The following is a 17,641-nucleotide window of genomic DNA, read 5'->3' on the forward strand; positions in this document are numbered from 1 at the left end:
CACCAATGTGCCTGCTTTGGGTCACAGGTAGATCAGCAGGTGGTATCAAATTTATCACAAAGATTTGTGAAATGAGATGAATCTAGTCTGGTGCTGTCAGACAGGACACAACACTAGGCAGACATTTTTCTAATACACTATTTACTGTGCTTAGGGACAAGGACTTATAAAGTCCTTAAAAAGTGATTGAGGACCCATCACTGAATCCATCAGTCACAGACTGTGAAGATAAAGCATGAAGCAGTCAACAACCAGTTAGGTCTACACACTAAAGAGATTTATTCTCTAAAAAGGCTATCATGACCACTCAATTAGAAATGTAATGCAAACCTATGCTAATCATGTGAAGAATGCAGATAAAATCCTCATTCTTAAATTTCACCCTAACTTTTCCCACAGTTGGGCTCATATCTTCAGTTATACTTAGAGAACCTGCTAAATCCAAGTTTTTCCTTCTGATGCACTTATGGCTCTGTTTGCCAGGTACAACCCATCACCAGCCAATTTGAGTTTACCCTCTGTGCTCTTAAAGCATTCTTGATTTCAAACCCTCCTCACACAGATGCAACCTCTACAAAGATTTTTGAGGTATAGCTTATATTTTTTATGTAAGCCTGCTCTAAGTGTTAATGAGTTCTTGCAAAGGCAAGTTGGGTCAGAATTTAGAGTTAAATTTTCTTTTATCTAATTGAATGATGGTTTGAACACCAGTCATGTTACTCTATTGCAGGTGAATGAAATGAAGGCAGTTGATGGGAGTTCTCTTTGCTGTTCCTCATCTTTCTTCAATTATTTCTTTAGGTAAGGTGAACTTCACTTGATAACCGTATGAATGTTTCCACAGTATTGGCATGACTAGGATTCTGTAAAGCATCTGGCCTGCTACTGTCAGCACCATATTTTACAGAAAAAGGTATATAATCATACAGCTGACCTTACTGATATTCCCCTGGATCCTCCAAGTTGATAAGTTAAACAAATTTAAGGCATAAGATTGAGTGGACAGAGTTATGATTGAGCTTTCAGACTAAGTTTGAGCACTCAATCCTGAAGTCGGGTCATGCCAATGCTAGTTTTGTGTGAAGCATACTTTTATAATATATTTTACAGCTACTATATCATTTCTAGTGATAAAATGAAAAAACTAAGTGTGCAGTTATCTGATCTCATTTACTTTTAGACAAGGTGTATAACAACCACATCTGAAAAGACTTCAGTGAGAAAGATTTTTATTCCAAAGATGCAACAGTCTTATACAAGCATATGTAAAATGTGTCACCACTTTTAAAGTTAAATGTAGTCAAGTATGTTTGTGTTATTTACTACTTCATTTTAAGTGCCAACAGCAGGACTTCATGGCACTGGTATAGTATAGTAAGGTATATCTTGTGCCATTTGTCAGTCCATCAGCCAGTTTAAAAAAGTATTAAAATTACAGGGTATAATTGAACAAAGAAATAGCAGCTGTTCCAGAGGCATGTTTGTCCTGGTACTCTACTCTTCTTATCAAGAAGACTTGCTTTTCTATGTAATTTCATCGCTGTATTACCACCAATCCAAGATGAGCTGGGTCAGACAATTTTGGCAGTTTAATACGTATAGCTTTCAGCACCATCTAACAACTGAATTGTTGGTATGTTTACCAAATTCATGAGTGAGTTTGATCCTGCATAAGTGTTACAAGTTACATTTCCATCCAATTTTAGATCAACCGATCCTATATGTATACACACACACACAGTACACACACAACTAAAGCAATTATAACATGCATAACATTTACAGATACTATACATTAGATATTATCCCTGTGCAATGAAGTCTAAGCTATGTGGATATATAAATTAAATCTCAAGTTTCAAGGTTACAACAATTACATTTATAGAAAATTATGAAATCATCAAAGTCTTCAACCTTGGATCCCACATGGAAGATCTAGAAAAATTCACCCACATCTGTTCTTTTGTCACGACATTTGCTTCTAGCCTTTGTTCGAGCCTTGAATGCTGCAGAGTTGTACAAGTGCTACAAAGTGAAAGATAAGATTTAGTCAGATGTTTGAAATATCTATGCCTAAACTAGTTTAGGTTCTTTACATAATTGGGATGTAAAGGATTTTAAAGGATTTAAATGTCATTAGATTGTGTCAAAATTGTGGTACAAAATGAATACAAATTTTATGTTAAAGGAAGGTCATAGGTTCCAAGATTTTAGCACATAATGATCTAACAAACAGATTAAAGGAGAACTGCCACTAGATAAGCCTGAGTGTCACCATATGGAAATAAGATCTAAAATTTTTCAAAATAGAAAAGATGACAGGCATTCAGGAGTCTAAGTCTCAATGAAAGGACCTTAAGTTCCTAAATTTCACTGGAAGCGACTTGGTGCTTTTGAAAGTTTTACTCCTTGTCTGGCTTCTAACATTTAACAGATCTGACTTTCTTCAAGGCTCCCAAACAAGTGTTACTCATTCTGTGAAAAGGACAAAATTCAATTTTTAACTATGGTCCATAGGCCAAGGAATGATTTAGGACTACATACTGTCCTTAATGCACAGCAAATTCTCGCAGTATCAGTCATTTAAGCTTTAAAGTTAGAGTTAATTCCCCTACCAAGTTAGTTTCAGATTCAGGAAAACTCTGCATCAGTTTTACACTGTAGGTATCGGGAAAGTGATCTTCACAACCCACAAAGCTAGGAAGTATTTTACATGACTTCTGAATATCATGCAGACCACAAATACATGAAATTTGATTGATCTGACCCACACGCTGGGTGTTTGACAACACTGCTCCATAACACTGTGTTTAAATAAATTTGAGTAATCTGACTATGGCTAGAAAACATCTATTCTTAATATTCTAGCATTAACGGTCAAGAAAACCCTCCCCCTGCCTCTGAAAGGTTATACTACACATCCAATTGGTGTGGATCCTAATCTGTTGTAGGTGAGTTTTGGATACATAAAATGGTACAGTAAGTTTTATAGGTATAAATATAGAATGGCCACACTGTTGGAGAGTGCCAAAACAAGGATTACCCAATCACCCTAAAGCCATACCAGCACGAATCCTATACTCCACACCACAACATGCATTCTGAATGTCATTTTACAGAAGTTTTGAAGATTCTGTCAGGACCATTTCTCATGAACAGCTAGGTCTCCTAGTTGCCATGAGTTCCATTATACAAGCTTTACTGGGAGAGAGTTAAACAACTTTCATGTCTGAGGTCAGAAGCTTTTCCATAGGCTTCAGTTGTCACACTCCAGTGTAACATATCAGGACCATCTAGGGACAGAAGAAAGTGCTGTACCCCCACATGAAAGGTGTCCAAGTGTATACAGCTCTCATTAGTAGCTCTTCAGTCACAAGAGTGAACCTAAAACTCAGGCCAGGACAGAATGTGTTTGTGAAGCACCCCAAAACAACCATTTTTCATTAAACTAAACATTTGTAGCAGGTGGACTATAAAATGGCAGCAGTTCAACTGTTCAGATTTTGAATGTTATTTAATTCCCAAAGGGAATACGATAGCGGGGTAAGTGCAAGTGATACAGTTAAGGTGTGATAACATACCCTTTCAAAACGGGGTATCTTCATTGTTTTAAGAGTTGCAGCATCAAGCATTACTGGTGGTCCAAGTTCAAACACATTCCGAAGAAACTCATTGGACTGAGTAAAAAAATTAACACATCAATAACCAAGGATCTATATTGAATACTGTAGCAGCTTTAAACTTGAGATTTAAATTACATAACACTGAGTCCATACAGGTAAATTTACACTTGTTGAATACTGTCCCCCACCATCATTTTATTATACATAATCAGGGCTCAATTCTTGCTTGCATCAGACAATCAATGCTCAGCACAGGAGTTGTCAGAGAGCCAGTTACAGCTTTCTGATTCTGCAACACCCTGACCTCGATGCCATATTACCCACACTGGCGTGGGCTGGTGTAAGCCACACCAGAAGTGATTTCCCTTCTGCAAGGGGCATTTTCAGCTGGCCATTTATGATTGATCACACTGGATAATCTGGTCCAGTGTAAAAAACCCTTAGTCTTCTCTTTACAAAATTTGAATGAAAATAGAAAGTTACTTTAGAACCAGCTTACCATAGCTATAATTAAAGACATGTTGCTTTATTCTTAAATTGGTAAACATCTTTAACAAATCACTGGCTAAATTCCTATAGAAAACAAGATAATTTCAAATAGGCAATAATTACTCAATTGGCCAGACAGGAAATTGTGTGAAAATAACAGCTCACCTGCAAATGATATTGCATCCCTGATCCCAGAATCTCCTTGAAGGTATCATATGTGTGTTTCTTAACCCAGCAGTCAATATACATGCGCTCGGGTCCAAATTTGACAGTCTCTGTAGGGAAGTCACGCTCCTGTCCAAAAATCAAAGACAAAACATGAAGACTACATTACCAAAACCCCTGTTTTAGAAAAAGTCCTATGCAGACAGAAGTAATATAGAAAGCTTATGCATGTTAAGAACTAGTGTAGTTTTCCTTTCACTGAGTGATCCTACACAAAATAAGGACAAGAATAATTTATTCTGTAAAGTAACCTACTATGCATGTATAGTACAATTGCTGATTTTACTGGACAGGTTGATGCAGGACTGAATCTTAAGACCATTTATGCTGCTACAGGTAACATTAGAAGGGACAATGATGCAAGTATGAATACGTAAGTAGACGATCAAAAGAAACGTTCACTTGATATGGGCTTTGTCCATGGGATTTGGTTCACTTGGTTTGCATCTGTAAATTAGTCAGGTCTCAGTGGATCTTTAAAGATCCAAGCAAGGTCTTAACACTGTTGAAAAGGAAATTTTATAACCCCCTTTAAAATGCTGTATTTTAATGCAAACCATACTTATGGGTATGAATTTCAGATAATGCAGGTATGGGTGCCAATATAAGACCTTAAGTAAACAATGTTCTCCAATTCATTTTTGGGACTGTTAGTGACCAAGTCACCTTCTTCTGTATTTATGTAACTGGCAATTACTCCTGACAGTGTAAGCATCCCATCCTATTAGCAGTTAATTTCTTTCTCAGAGCTACATTCACTGCTGAGAACTTTTGACTGTTTGAAAGTACAATATTCCATTTAGCTGGTATTGACCTGATTTTGCCCAGTTAAAGATTCAAGGGTCATCTAACTTACCAATGAAATGCAAGCTCATGATTTGTTACACAAAGTCAAACTTGTGGCTTAATGACTCGTGAACATTTTGTTGAAGAGCTGAAAGTTACTGTCCAGAGCTTTTAGCAATGATATTCCGTAGTGTTCTCTACAGCAATGTTAATCTAAGCACAGAGATGTGCTGTAAAGGACAATTCTTTAAGCTCTTGGAGTGGAGCAATTATAAACTGAATCCACACAACAGCTGAATAATGCAAGCTGGTTCTTGCTTATACTGCAAGGCAGTAATCCTGCTAATGAACTGATAGATTTTAGAACAATTCCATAATTCAGAAAAATCAGAATTTGACAGTAAAGGACAAGTCTCACAGCAAAAACTCAGTATACTGAATAAAGGGGCACTTAACATTCATATTGCAATGTTTTATCCATTTTATAGAAAATCATATATCCAATATGGAAGTCAGGTTTGTATTTCCAATCTAAAAATGAGGTTTTTTTAGTTAACCTTTGGATCCTTTTTAGATTACTAACCATGAACCTTTGAAAGCTGTAGTTAACACTAATCCTGCCTTAATTCTTAACGAGTTAAGAACCTGAAAATGGAAGTTATTTGGAGCTTATGTTCAAAATTCATCTAAAATTGTAAGCAAGTTTTTCAATGGTCTAGTGTTCATACAACTGTTTTATAAATTGTTTGCCACTTTTTACTTTACAGATGAGTATTTTCAAAGTAATCAAGAGTACCTCTACTGCTCGCAAGACATCTCTGAAAACAGATCGCTGCTTTCTTTTGTCTACTTTGGCACGGTGCTTGTTTCCATCTGTAGCCAGGGCCCTCAGTTTCTGTGTTAAAAGTTCCATGTCTTCATAAAAGAAATCCTAGCCAGACGAAAGGAAATGTTTCAGTTTCTGGTCTTTACACCATTTTTCTCTAAGTGGTAATACATCAACTTTTCCCACAGTATTGTCATTTGGGATCACAAGGCGTTTATAAGGTAAAATAAATATATTAACTGTACTTAAAAAGTTAAGTGATCAGGGTCCAGTTACCCAAGTGTGACCTGTTTGCACCTGCTGGTACAGTTGTCAGCTGAAGCATTCAATGTGGAGCTCCCTCAATATGAAAGCAGCTGCCAACAAGGTCTCTTGTGAGGCCCCTGGATTATGGAACAAACTCCCCACTTGGCCTGCTAGTGCCTAGATTTGTTAACCCTCTGGACATGTTGTAGTGTTATGTTCTCTGGCACTTGGAGTCGAGGAGATGCTTACTGGCATGGGATAATGAAGTTTTGGGGTGATTGCGGAGATACTGACAGTTGACTTAAGATGTTTAATGCCATTTATTACTGTTAAATTAAGTTTTGGAAAGGGAGCCCAGAGCTTACAAAGGGGACTTCTAATATTTTTTAAGACTAAATCTGAACAGTTTATGGAGGCCAGATGAATTCCTAACCAATTACAAGTGCATCAACTGTTTTGTCTTTTTATCGATTCCACATTATTTACATTACTCTTTCAAATGATAGTTTTACTTTGATAGCATGCTATTTGTGGCATGGACCATCTGTTCATTTTTTAACTATGCCTAAAACAGAACCCTGCACCTTAACTGAGGCTCCTAGGCACTACTGTATTTAATAGCTGTCTTCTGTTTGTTTCTATTTCCTTCTTTGTCATTGTATTTTTTTAATCTCATTTTACTTCAGTGTCCTCCCAGTCTGCTCCATATACCATACCACACAAATATACTTAGTGTCATCTGATCCTGTGATTAAGTTGATAAATTTAAGAGTGAATACTGCATGTAGTTTGAAAGAATGAATGCTAAATAAGAGCAAGGAATGTAGTAAAAATCTTGCATGAATGGGAGTAGTGTAGATAAGATTAGCATCAGATGGGCTACAAGGCCATTGCGAGAACCCTTTTGTCATAAATTCTGCGTATTATACAAGCCACTGAACTGGGTAACTTGCATATGAACTGAAGTGCTTTTCTTAAAGGAAGTGTTTTAAGATCTTAAAGAATGCATATTTATATTATTTAATCAAAGCCAACTACATTCAAACCAAAATTTCAGTCACTTGCAGACACAGTCCAAGCGAAGAAAAGAGTTCAAGCTCTGGACTCATCTTGCCAGGCCTAATAACTTCACTTTCACTGTCAAGCCCTTCCAAAGTAGGCTTCCATAGCTAGGATCTTGCAACCAACTACCTCCTGTATTTAGAAGCACTACAAAAAGCAGCACAATTTAGGTACATGTGAAGTTACTGTGCTTGGTATCCTGACTCATTTACAGTTACCCTTCCCTTTCAGACCATGTTCTAGCTTGGTCAAGGCTGATGTGCTTTGCCAGGAGCCCTTCTGGCAGCCCTCCCAAGCTGTGCCCATGGATCATTGGAGACTATTTTCTTCATTGCTGTCAAAAAACAGTTCAGAAGTTAAGGCAAATTACACCGAAGGGCAACAAAACAGATTAAGTCTGTGTTATAAGGCAACATTAAAAGACAAATTACAAGTTACTTAAAATATCTAACCATCCAGTGCAAAGGTGAACCACAAGGAAAATATACCAATCACAACCTCAGTAGCACAACATAAATATGTAATTAACACCTTAAAAGTCTTCCTCCAAAGTTGCAACTGGCAAAATGCATCAATCTACTTTCAGATGCCAAGAAATTGTTGAAAAGCATCAGGCAAGTCCCATAATGATGTTTTACTAATCTCATCGTTGGGTACCCCCTTTGAGGCAACATAAGGAAATGGAAAACCCCCTACTCAAGATACTGTCTAAACTCAAGAGTTCATTGCAACTGTGACAGCACACAGCAATGCTTTCTGGGAGTCCCTGGAACTGCCAGATTTGGGGAAGCTGAAAAGGGTAAGAGTCTGTACTAAATGCCCTCTTTACCATGGCTTGTTGGGGTACAAGACGCTAATCTACATTTCTTTTCTTTGCAGTTCTTTTTTTAAAAAGTGTTATTTAGATGTCAGTATCAGATTTTATTGACTCTAGCATTCCAGCAGCCCTGGAGTTATCACAGGGAGATAATAGGAGGGCTAGCACAAATAGGCTTGTTTTAATTGGAGTAGTTCTAGTGCAGGGATCAGCAACCTTTGGCATGCAGCCCATCAGGTTAAGCCCCTGGCAGGCCGGGACGGTTTGTTTACCTGCAGCGTTCACAGGTTCAGCCAATCGTGGCTCCCACTGGCCGCGGTTCGCCATCTCAGGCCAATGGGGGCTGCGGGAAGAGGTGGTCTGGCCCAGGCTGCTTCCTGCGTGCCAAAGGTTGCTGATCCCTGCTCTAGTGTATCTACCTAAATTTCATTCTAATGTTTAGATACATTTTTCTTCATTATTTTAAGTTGTGGAGTGTTTATATGCAACTTTCCCACCCAGAACGTGCAGACAGATACAACTAGATTGTAAGAGGTGGTCCTCTGGAATTAGGGATGCTATGTGAAAGATGCTATGCTAGTTCGCAACAATCTCAATGCAAGAAACCTGTTACAGCTAAATCCATTATACTTACAGCTTCCGTTTCTCGTGCCAGTTCAAACAGAAGAGCTAGTGTTTCTCCAGCAGCAATTCTCATGTTGACATCATCACAAGATAAGAGATTTGGAAGTTTGTGTAAGTGCCTAGAAAAAATGAGCTACGTTTTATTAATCTGTAAAGAGCGATTTTTACAATAAAGCAACATTAAGGCAAAAATAACAGTTCATTGTAAAAGTTGCCTTCCAGGAAAGGAGCATACATTTCAAGTTTTTTCTTCACTTCGCTCACTGGGCAGATGGTCAGCAACAGAGTCCATGCTAAAAGTGCACTGATGTGAAGCACTGTGTTGTGGGTGCTCGAAATGCCATTAGTGTCGCTCTCTCTCGGATACCATTTTGTGAATATGTTTTCCAGACACTCCATAGTTGAATACAGTTCCTGGTTTAAAAAAAAAAAACCCAGTGTAAATGGCTAAATTCAATTATTAAAATTTGTGTAAAACTTGATAAAGGGTTAAGTGTTTATCCTTACAGTAATATCATCAGTGACTATGAAACAGCAAACTCCCAAGCAGGTTGCACACTAGACATGGAAGAGAAGTAAAACAAGTCAGTATTTCCTAGTTTATGTTGATTCTACCAGACCTGACAAAATTCCAAAATTTTAAACTCTGGTCTTTGTTACTCCAACTGCTTGTATAAATAAGTATTTAAGTTCTATGTTGAGTGCCCATAGAAGCATTCCTTAAGCAGAATGAACTCACAATGAACTCTTCCCCCATTTTTCGCTTCATAGCTATATCTGGCCCGCTTTACAACATATGCTGCACTGCATAAGTATTTGCACTTCTGATGATGTATGTACCTCTAAACAAAGTTAGATACATTGCCAGTTACAAGAGCTGTATATAGCCTGCCTTTCACCTGATTAGCTAAATTAGAAGAGCTAGTAAAAGCTACTATGAACTACAAGTTTCACAATGAAATAAAAGGGATGGCTGGTGTCTACTCACTGCTGTGGGAAGGATTTTCCAGAATTCTGATTAACAGCATTTTAAGGGTCTACTCTATGTGTAGTCTCACCAGCTCAATGTGGTACATTTTTCCAGTTTCTTGTTGGTATCATTTTCTAACACCCAAAGGGCAATTCAAGCTCTTCCTAAACACCTGTATTAAATACTAGGGCTGCTTTACTTTTAAAGCAGTGTTTCAGTTGTGCTTTGTTGCAACCATAGTCAAGCTAGAAACTCTTGTTTTGACACTACTTGACAACAAAACAGGCAAACCAGTTGTACAAAAGTGGATGCAAGAGTTAGATGGGACTAGCTCAAACTCAAGACACTAAAGTTACAGAAATACCCAGTATCATTAGCAGCAATGGCTACTGCTTTGAAGGGACTTTTAGTTAATAGTTTGGTAGGTGCAGGAACAGAGGCACAGGTGGATTCTCTGTACTTGGGTTTGAGGCTACCATCCTTACCAAAAAGGGATCCTTGACTTGAGGAGGGCATGCAATTTTACACCCTTTTCTGCTAGGTATAATCATACTTATCCCACAAGTTTTAAAACTTGCATAAATATTTGTGGACTCAGTATACTGTTTCAGGAAACATTTAAAATAATCCTAGTAGACAGGCAATACAATAGGAATTCTAGACATGAAAGGACCATGCACTGTCTCACACCTAATTCATGGTAGGAGTCATATTGATAATGTAGTCCAGGACAGACCTATTAACAGTCCAAACTGAAGGAAGAACTGACTGACCAATGCCTAGTCACAAGATGTAACCAGAGTTTCGGGATGGAAAAAGCACAAAAGAACCAAGATACTTCACATGATGTCCCAATTTCCACAGAACATGGCTCTCCATGACTGACAAAAAATGCTTTGGTACTGAAAAGAATGATAAGTGCGGAAATTGAAGTTTCAGGTTAAGTGAAAATCAACATACACTCATTGGCTTGAAAGAGCTGCAACAAACACCAATTCTCAAAACTCATGCCATCACTGAAAGCTTCTGGCAACCCAACACCCGTGTACATTAGTGCAAGAATTAAATTATAGGCTTGCATTAACACACCAGTGAAGTAGTCTGTATTTTGGCAGCAAAGGAAAGAGCAAAGCACCAGAGCTTTAAACTGTTGCACTACCTCTCGTCTATAGCCCAGTATGTTTTATACTTACAGCCTGTCTAGCCTGGATACTAGCTGTTCCATCACAGATTATCTTCTTGAGAACTGGTCCAAGGGTCTTAAGGATTTCTTCACTTTCAATTCCCGACCCCAACTGCACACAGAGAAGACATGCCAGCCTTGCTGCTGCGGACTGTTCATCACTCTTACCTACAGAATAAGGAAATACATTGAGTGATCACCTGCAGATTTTATCCTGCACTGAATCACACATTTGTTTAGAGGTTCGTAAAGGGAGATCCAGCAATGAAGCATGCTGTATCTTAAACAAAACCCAAATGAAGAAAACAGCACTGGAACTGGTACTAGGTTGTCACTAATTTCAGCCAACAGGAAGAAAGCAAAAGCCAACATAATTTTGTAGCTCAATGATCAAAGAGCAATAAATGCTCACTAACATCTAACTTAGGACAAGAGAAGCTTAGCTAACAAATGTATGTGATCTACTAAAATTTTCTGTAAAATACTAAGAAGTCTCATCACATCAGTTAACACTACAGTGGTATGACAAATCAGTCCCTATCCTATAGTTCTGTTACCTTCCAGTAGCGTACAAGCATTTATTACCTTTCTTTATGCAGCGTTCAATGCTATCAGTTAAAGTCATTCTCCTTTCCAGGATAAATTCATATAGTATTTTAGAAGTCAGAGCATTTTTAAGACCTTCAAGAGCTGCTTGTCTTGTCTTCGCACTGTTGGGAGGAGTAATATAGATTGATACAAATACGTCTTCATGTAAGCTAAAGCTGAAGGCTTTGCTTTAGTACACTTTTAAAGCAGTGTACATTACACATCTACCTGGTGCTGTCAAAATCTACAGAAGTCCTATGAATTAAGTAGAAACATTTAGTACAGTTGAACAAATCTTCTGGGCAGACCAACTCCTCATTTACAGCTTGGTTTATTTTCCTTCACCTCTTTCCTCAGCTAGAATTCACAGGGGTAAAAACTTTGGTTGAAGGCTGTGGCATATGCTTAATGTAGCACTGCAAAACTAATGGTAGCTTACCAGCCCAGAAACAAACTCACCCATCCTTTATCATGTTGACATTGTGTGCAATTAAATTAAGTTGCTTTTCTGAGGCAAGCAATTTTGCAAGACCAATTTACTTGAACAGCGCACCTGATCTGACAGCACACAAGCATTTTAAATTTGTATTAGTAAAAAAGAAAGCCAGGCCTACTTCTCTAGTTTACATCAAACACCACTGACTCCAGGGGAACTATTCCGGATTCATAGGAGAGGAGAATCAAGCCCCCAGTGTGGATTGCTAAACTGTGATTTTAGTAACTATGCAACAGAAAGATAGGTTAAGTTTCTATGGGGCAGCAACACATCACTAATTTGTATTAGAGAAGTCAGGCGAAGATTGGTGATGCTTAAGTGCATTGTTTCTAAACACCCTATACCTCTTGTCCAAGGTAAGGTCAATGAATCCCTTTAACTTGTACTCGAAGTCTTCTTGAGTTGCTTCTTCATCAACTTCAGGTCCTAAAGTATACAAGATAATTTAATCCTAATGCACATTACAACATTCATGTTTAGATAATTAGAACTGTATAGTATGAGAAGCCGATTACTGTATTTAAATATCACAACAACATCCACCTTTTTTTAGGTAACAGGGATCTTAGCAACAAGTGTGGGATATTACAGGAGTAGAATGACACCCAGGAGAGGGACCTGGTTATATCCGATTGACACTATGGAAAGCTATTTGGTTTTAGTAGCCAATCAATTCTGACTGAGTTGTTTGTACATCTAGATTTCAGCATGAAGCAACTGTCATGAATGCAGGAGGGCTGATGTCTCAGGTCCTCTTATTGTTCCTGAGACAGGTGGTAAAAGTTATATCTGAATAAAGGCATTATCAATTTCTGATTAAATCTAAACTTTGCTTTAGAAATTAGCATAGTATACTCACAGAATAAAGAAACCACAGGAGGTTTAAAAGTCTTATGGAACATGTTGTACATTTATCTGTAAATACTTTAATGGTACCTCTTAAAATAGCTATAAAAATGGGGGTCAGTAATGCTCAGAGAACCCCAAATTTTTGGTTATTTGAAAGATTACTGCACTGTTTGTGACTGAAGATTAGATAAGTGGCATGTGTCAGAAACATCAATTTTGTTTCTAAAGAAATTCTTTCATAAGATGCATAGATCAAAATCAAAAACATACCTTCTTCAGTGAAGCTAGCAGGGTCACTGAAGCCACTGCAGTGGCTCATAGTCTCAATTGATGCATCCTCATCACTGAAAGGCTGCACATTTCTGTGCTGACCACCTTAAAAAAAAACAAAAAAACACTTTAGTGACTACTTCCACATTTGGAAAACACTGCCACTCCATAGATTGCTGCCCTGCCCCCGGTTCTCCCTGACCCCATGCAAAAAGTAGGGAGAAATAAGGGACTACCATGTCAAAGTTTGTTTTTCCTCCCTACAGACCCCTTCTTCCATCTCTTCCTGACCCTACTTAGGGGTCTAGGGTATAAAAGGTTGTTCAGGGAATACTTTCCTAGGCTTAAAAACTACTTATACACAGATTTGTAGCAGGAATAATGAAAAGATATGATACAGAGTATTCAGTGTACTGGTGGAATTTAGAATTATGGAGGAGCTACACTTTCAGTCAAGGCTGTGTCTAGCTATTGTATTTGATTGGGCTTTCAAACAGCACATGTCTACAATTAGCAAATGTAGTCTGCTCACACATACAACATCCACAGTCAAAGATAGTGGAATTTCCTTGGGTTTTATTATTCTATTTTAATAAAAATTAAATAAGGTACAATTAGTTTTTTTTAAACAGTGGATTAACCACTGAACAAACTACTAAGGAAACTGGTGGATTCTGCATCTCTGGATATCTTCACATCAATAAAGGATACCATCTTGGAAAATATACCTTAACTAAAGAAGTTATTGGGCTCAATACATGGGTAACTCGATGAAATTTAGTGGCCTGTGATATACAGGATGCCAAACTAGATGATCTAAGGGTCCCTTCTGCCCTTACGCTATGAAATTATGAACATTTTGGATGGGTGAAGCCCTGATGCAACCTTACAGCCTTTTAAATTTTTGCCTGGGAATATTTTATACATGTTCAAACATACACAATAGTCCTTTACATACCAAGGCAGAGCACCACCAAATACACTAATGCGATAGCAAAATTTACTCATTCAACAGAAAGAATTGTGAAAAGGTTGGAGATGAGTTTGCCACTGAGTGGCCTGGATACCTCTGGAAATACAATACACTAAGAACCCAATATCTGCTGCTCATGGAACATGTAAATGGCAACACTGAGCCATGAGCCAACTAGAAATATGCTTTTGGTACAGGCACAGAGGGCTGTCCATGCCAATGCATGCAAAGGGAGGTTGCTGTTGTGATTTTCCCAAAACCAACCCCCCACTTTTTCCTTGAAAAAAGGCAGTGAAAATACCCAAGCAATCTTATGACACAAAATGCAACTCATTATTTAGTTCATTGCAGCTTGTTTCTTCAGCACCTAGCATAATACAAGATTTCAGCCAAACCCAGCTAAGTGCACTAAATACAAATCTGACTGATCCTGAGCAGGCTGTACAATCCATGACTTTCCTTACATGATTCTCTTAATGTTACAAGGAGGACGACAGAATTCAGGATTATGTTTCAGCCCCATTTAAGCCTCCTTTAGTCATGGTTCAACCCAGACCTTCATATTTGATGTCAAGAACAAAGTTTCTATAGCACCTCCCCCCCAATTTTGTTCTTGTTCAATTCCAGCTTTATTAGCAGCTCAAGCCAGATTTCCTCCAACATAGCAGTGAAAGCCTGTAACCTGTCAAGTCCCTCCAAAACCTCCTTCAATTGTTTTTGGAAGTTTAGTGCCTGTATAATATAAATGATGTTTGATCAAAGTCCTTGCTTATACAACCCATTGTTTCCAAGTCACCTAAATGTTGAAAATGCAGACAATCTTTCACTGAATTCCATGAATCTTTCATAACTAGGAAGATGCCTGAAAAAGTCCTTTAAGCAACAAAGACACTGGAGATGGCTGCAGAATTTTTGAATTGCCAATGGGTTTTGAACTTGCTTCTTTCCTACAGACATTAAGCAGTTATTAAATAATGATTAACACACAGTGAGTAATTTGAGGAAATGGCTATAGTGAAGTCAGTGTTAGCATACAAATTACAACTTTCCTCAAATGTCCATCTTTACCCTGTCTCTTTTTATGGTATCATCAAACTGATGATCTGCCATTTTTAGGTGCAAAAGGTAACAGCAATTATTCCATAATTAATCTCATGCTGAAGTGCTGCTGGAAGCAGTGGAACAGATACATACTTAAATTACTGACAGCTTAAGTGTTTCATTTGCAGGATGCTCTAAACTCAATGTTTGTGCTTTCAATTTCACAGAGAAAGTTTACCTTAGTGATACAGTTGATTTTGACTGCAATTTGAGATCAACCTTTTTTTTAATCCGACTACCAAAGCCTAAGACAATATTTACAATTTACTTTAAGCAGCACTTCATTTCCACTGTTCTTACCATATCCTTGAACATTAGGCACATTGAATGAAATTCACATACTAACACTTGGTAGTCACGACACACAAATCAGCTGCTTCCAAGTTGTCCCAGTGATCTACACTGGGAATTTATATTGCCATAGTTACATCATGCCCCATAGACACTTAGTGATGCTGGCCTAATCCCCAATGTAGACACTGTTAGGTCAACCGAAGAATTCTTCTGTTGACCCAGGTACCACTTCTTGGTACCTACGCCAACAGGAGAACCCCTTCCCTTCCATCAGCATAGGTGTCTAAACTGAAGCACTAGAATGGCATAGCTGCAGCTGTGCTACTATAGCAGATAAGTGGAGACATGACCTCAGAGTGAGAAACTACCATCTAGTGCAGGTGTAAGCAATCTTTCAGAAGTGGTGTGCTGAGTCTTCATTTATTCACTCTAATTTAAGGTTTCGCGTGACAGTAATACATTTTAACATTTTAGAAGGTCTCTTTCTATAAGTCTAGAATAGATAAAACAAGTATTGGGAGCATGACCATCTTGTCACTCCCATATCCCTACAAAGTCTCAGCATGGAAAAGACTGAGAACCACTAATTTAGTGAAAATTAAGATGAGAAGCCAACTTCAGAAAAATAAAATGCACTGTCCACCTTCTGGAAGTTTTTAAACAATTCACAGCTCCACAATCCCTGTGAGTTCACAATCCCCAATAATCAAGTCCCTCGCCACAAGCTAATAGACAATTTTGGAGCTCTCATTTCCTAGCGGGCATAACAAGGCCCTTACCAGTCTCCTAGGGCTTTTGAGGGGCAGAACACTGAGCTTTCATTCCCAGAGTGAAACTGAAGCCTAGCAACAAGAACTCTCAGGCGCCCTCACTTAATTCAGGGCGACAGATCTTCACATAAAGGGCCCGAGGAACCCACTGAGCATTTTCTCGAGCTTCCCCAGCCCGGGCGACAGGGCACGTGCAACACTCCAACCACAGGGCGGCGGGCCCGAGATTGCAGGCGGAGGCGGCTGGCCAGTCCCGTGGCTGGGCCAGGCCATTAGCGGTGACGCCAGCCCTGGAGCTGCTCGCTGGCTCCGCAGAGGTGACCCCGGGCACGGCAAGCTCGGCTCAGGGGCCACCAGCGCATTGCGAGGGAGCGGTCCAGCTGCCACGGGCCCTGCCTCCGGCGCCGCGCTGGACACGCAGCTCGCCGCCCGCGGCCCCGGGGCAGAAGAGGTGACGCGCGAGTTCAGCGCATGCGTCGGCTGGTGTGTGAGGTGGCGGTTTCCAATCCAGGCGCCTGTCAGCCCCGCGGAGATAGGGCCGCTCGCTCAGGCGGCCCCGGGAAGGGGGGCGAGGAGGTGCCGCCTGCCCGGAGAACCTTGCAAGGAGGAGCGCGCCCAAAGCCCGGCCGCGCAGCCAGACAGGGCGGCTCCGCTGGCCGAGGCCCGGCTGCCCCCCACCCGCCGAGACCCCCTTCCCTCGAGCACCAGCGCATCATGGGAAATGTAGTTTCTCGTTCTCAGCGCCCAACAGAAGAGACTGGGACAGGCCGCAGGAGAAAACTACCGCTCCCAGGATGCCTCGCGGCTCCTACCTGCTCCGCGCTGGTGGTTGCTCCCTCGCTTCTTTGACTTGGGCATGGCTACCGGCGGTGCGCGGCTCCCCTCTGTGGGTCTCGGTCTCTCGGTTCCCCCCCGCCCGGGTCTCAGCGACAATCAGCCGATGGAGGAGCAGGAGCGCTTTTTACTACAGCGTCTCTGCGGGGCTGACTTCCCGGACCGAGGCAGTGGAGGGGATTGGCGGAGGCAGGCGAAGGACGAGTCGGTGGTGGCGGTAGAAATCCCCGTGAAGGCCCGTGAGCAGAATCGATGCATCTTTCTCCTCTCAAACACCTGGAGCTAAAGGCGAAGAGACGGCGCCGACGTCGCTTTTATAGCCAAACGGGCTAAGGGGGCGGGCAGAGTGACGCATTGCTGACGTCAGCCAGATATAACCAATGATCAGCTCTGGTTTACAGGACTCGTGACTCATACGCGCCTGGTGCCGATCATGGTGGCGCGTTGCATGTTGGGATGTGTAGTCCCCTCAGGCTCACAAGGACAGCCTCCCGCGGCAGCGCTGGTAGTGTGTAAGAGCATCCAAGGACACCATTGCATGCTGGGAAATGTAGGCTCAGCCTCTCTGGGCTATGGTAGGACGCCGTGGAGCGCACGTCGGCTTACCCCCTACAG

General features: G+C 40.3%; 1 protein-coding gene across 1 annotated transcript; it reads right to left on the reverse strand.

The window, feature by feature from the left end:
- Positions 1-1,214: 1,214 nt before the first annotated feature.
- IFRD1 (interferon related developmental regulator 1) lies at positions 1,215-17,310 on the reverse strand. Its single transcript, XM_065401653.1, has 12 exons — positions 17,005-17,310; positions 13,055-13,159; positions 12,280-12,361; positions 11,437-11,561; positions 10,862-11,019; positions 9,206-9,256; positions 8,934-9,112; positions 8,709-8,817; positions 5,920-6,054; positions 4,278-4,406; positions 3,582-3,677; positions 1,215-2,025 (listed from the first exon to the last, which is right to left on the reverse strand). The coding sequence occupies exons 1-12, from the start codon at positions 17,048-17,050 to the stop codon at positions 1,936-1,938; spliced, it is 1,305 nt and encodes a 434-aa protein (XP_065257725.1). The 5' UTR covers positions 17,051-17,310; the 3' UTR covers positions 1,215-1,935.
- Between the last annotated feature and the right edge of the window lie 331 nt (positions 17,311-17,641).

Source organism: Emys orbicularis, chromosome 1 (assembly GCF_028017835.1).
Source record: "Emys orbicularis isolate rEmyOrb1 chromosome 1, rEmyOrb1.hap1, whole genome shotgun sequence".
NCBI classification, from domain to species: Eukaryota; Metazoa; Chordata; order Testudines; family Emydidae; genus Emys; species Emys orbicularis.

Coding starts and splice junctions, on each gene's coding strand:
- IFRD1 (XM_065401653.1), bottom strand. CDS start 17,050: ATGCCCAAGTCAAAGAAGCGAGGGAGCAACCACCAGCGCGGAGCAG. Junction 9,257..10,861: donor GTATCCAGGCTAGACAGGCT/GTAAGTATAAAA, acceptor TTCCATGTCTAG/TGTGCAACCTGCTTGGGAGT. Junction 4,407..5,919: donor ATGTCTTGCGAGCAGTAGAG/GTACTCTTGATT, acceptor ATTTTTGGACAG/GAGCGTGACTTCCCTACAGA.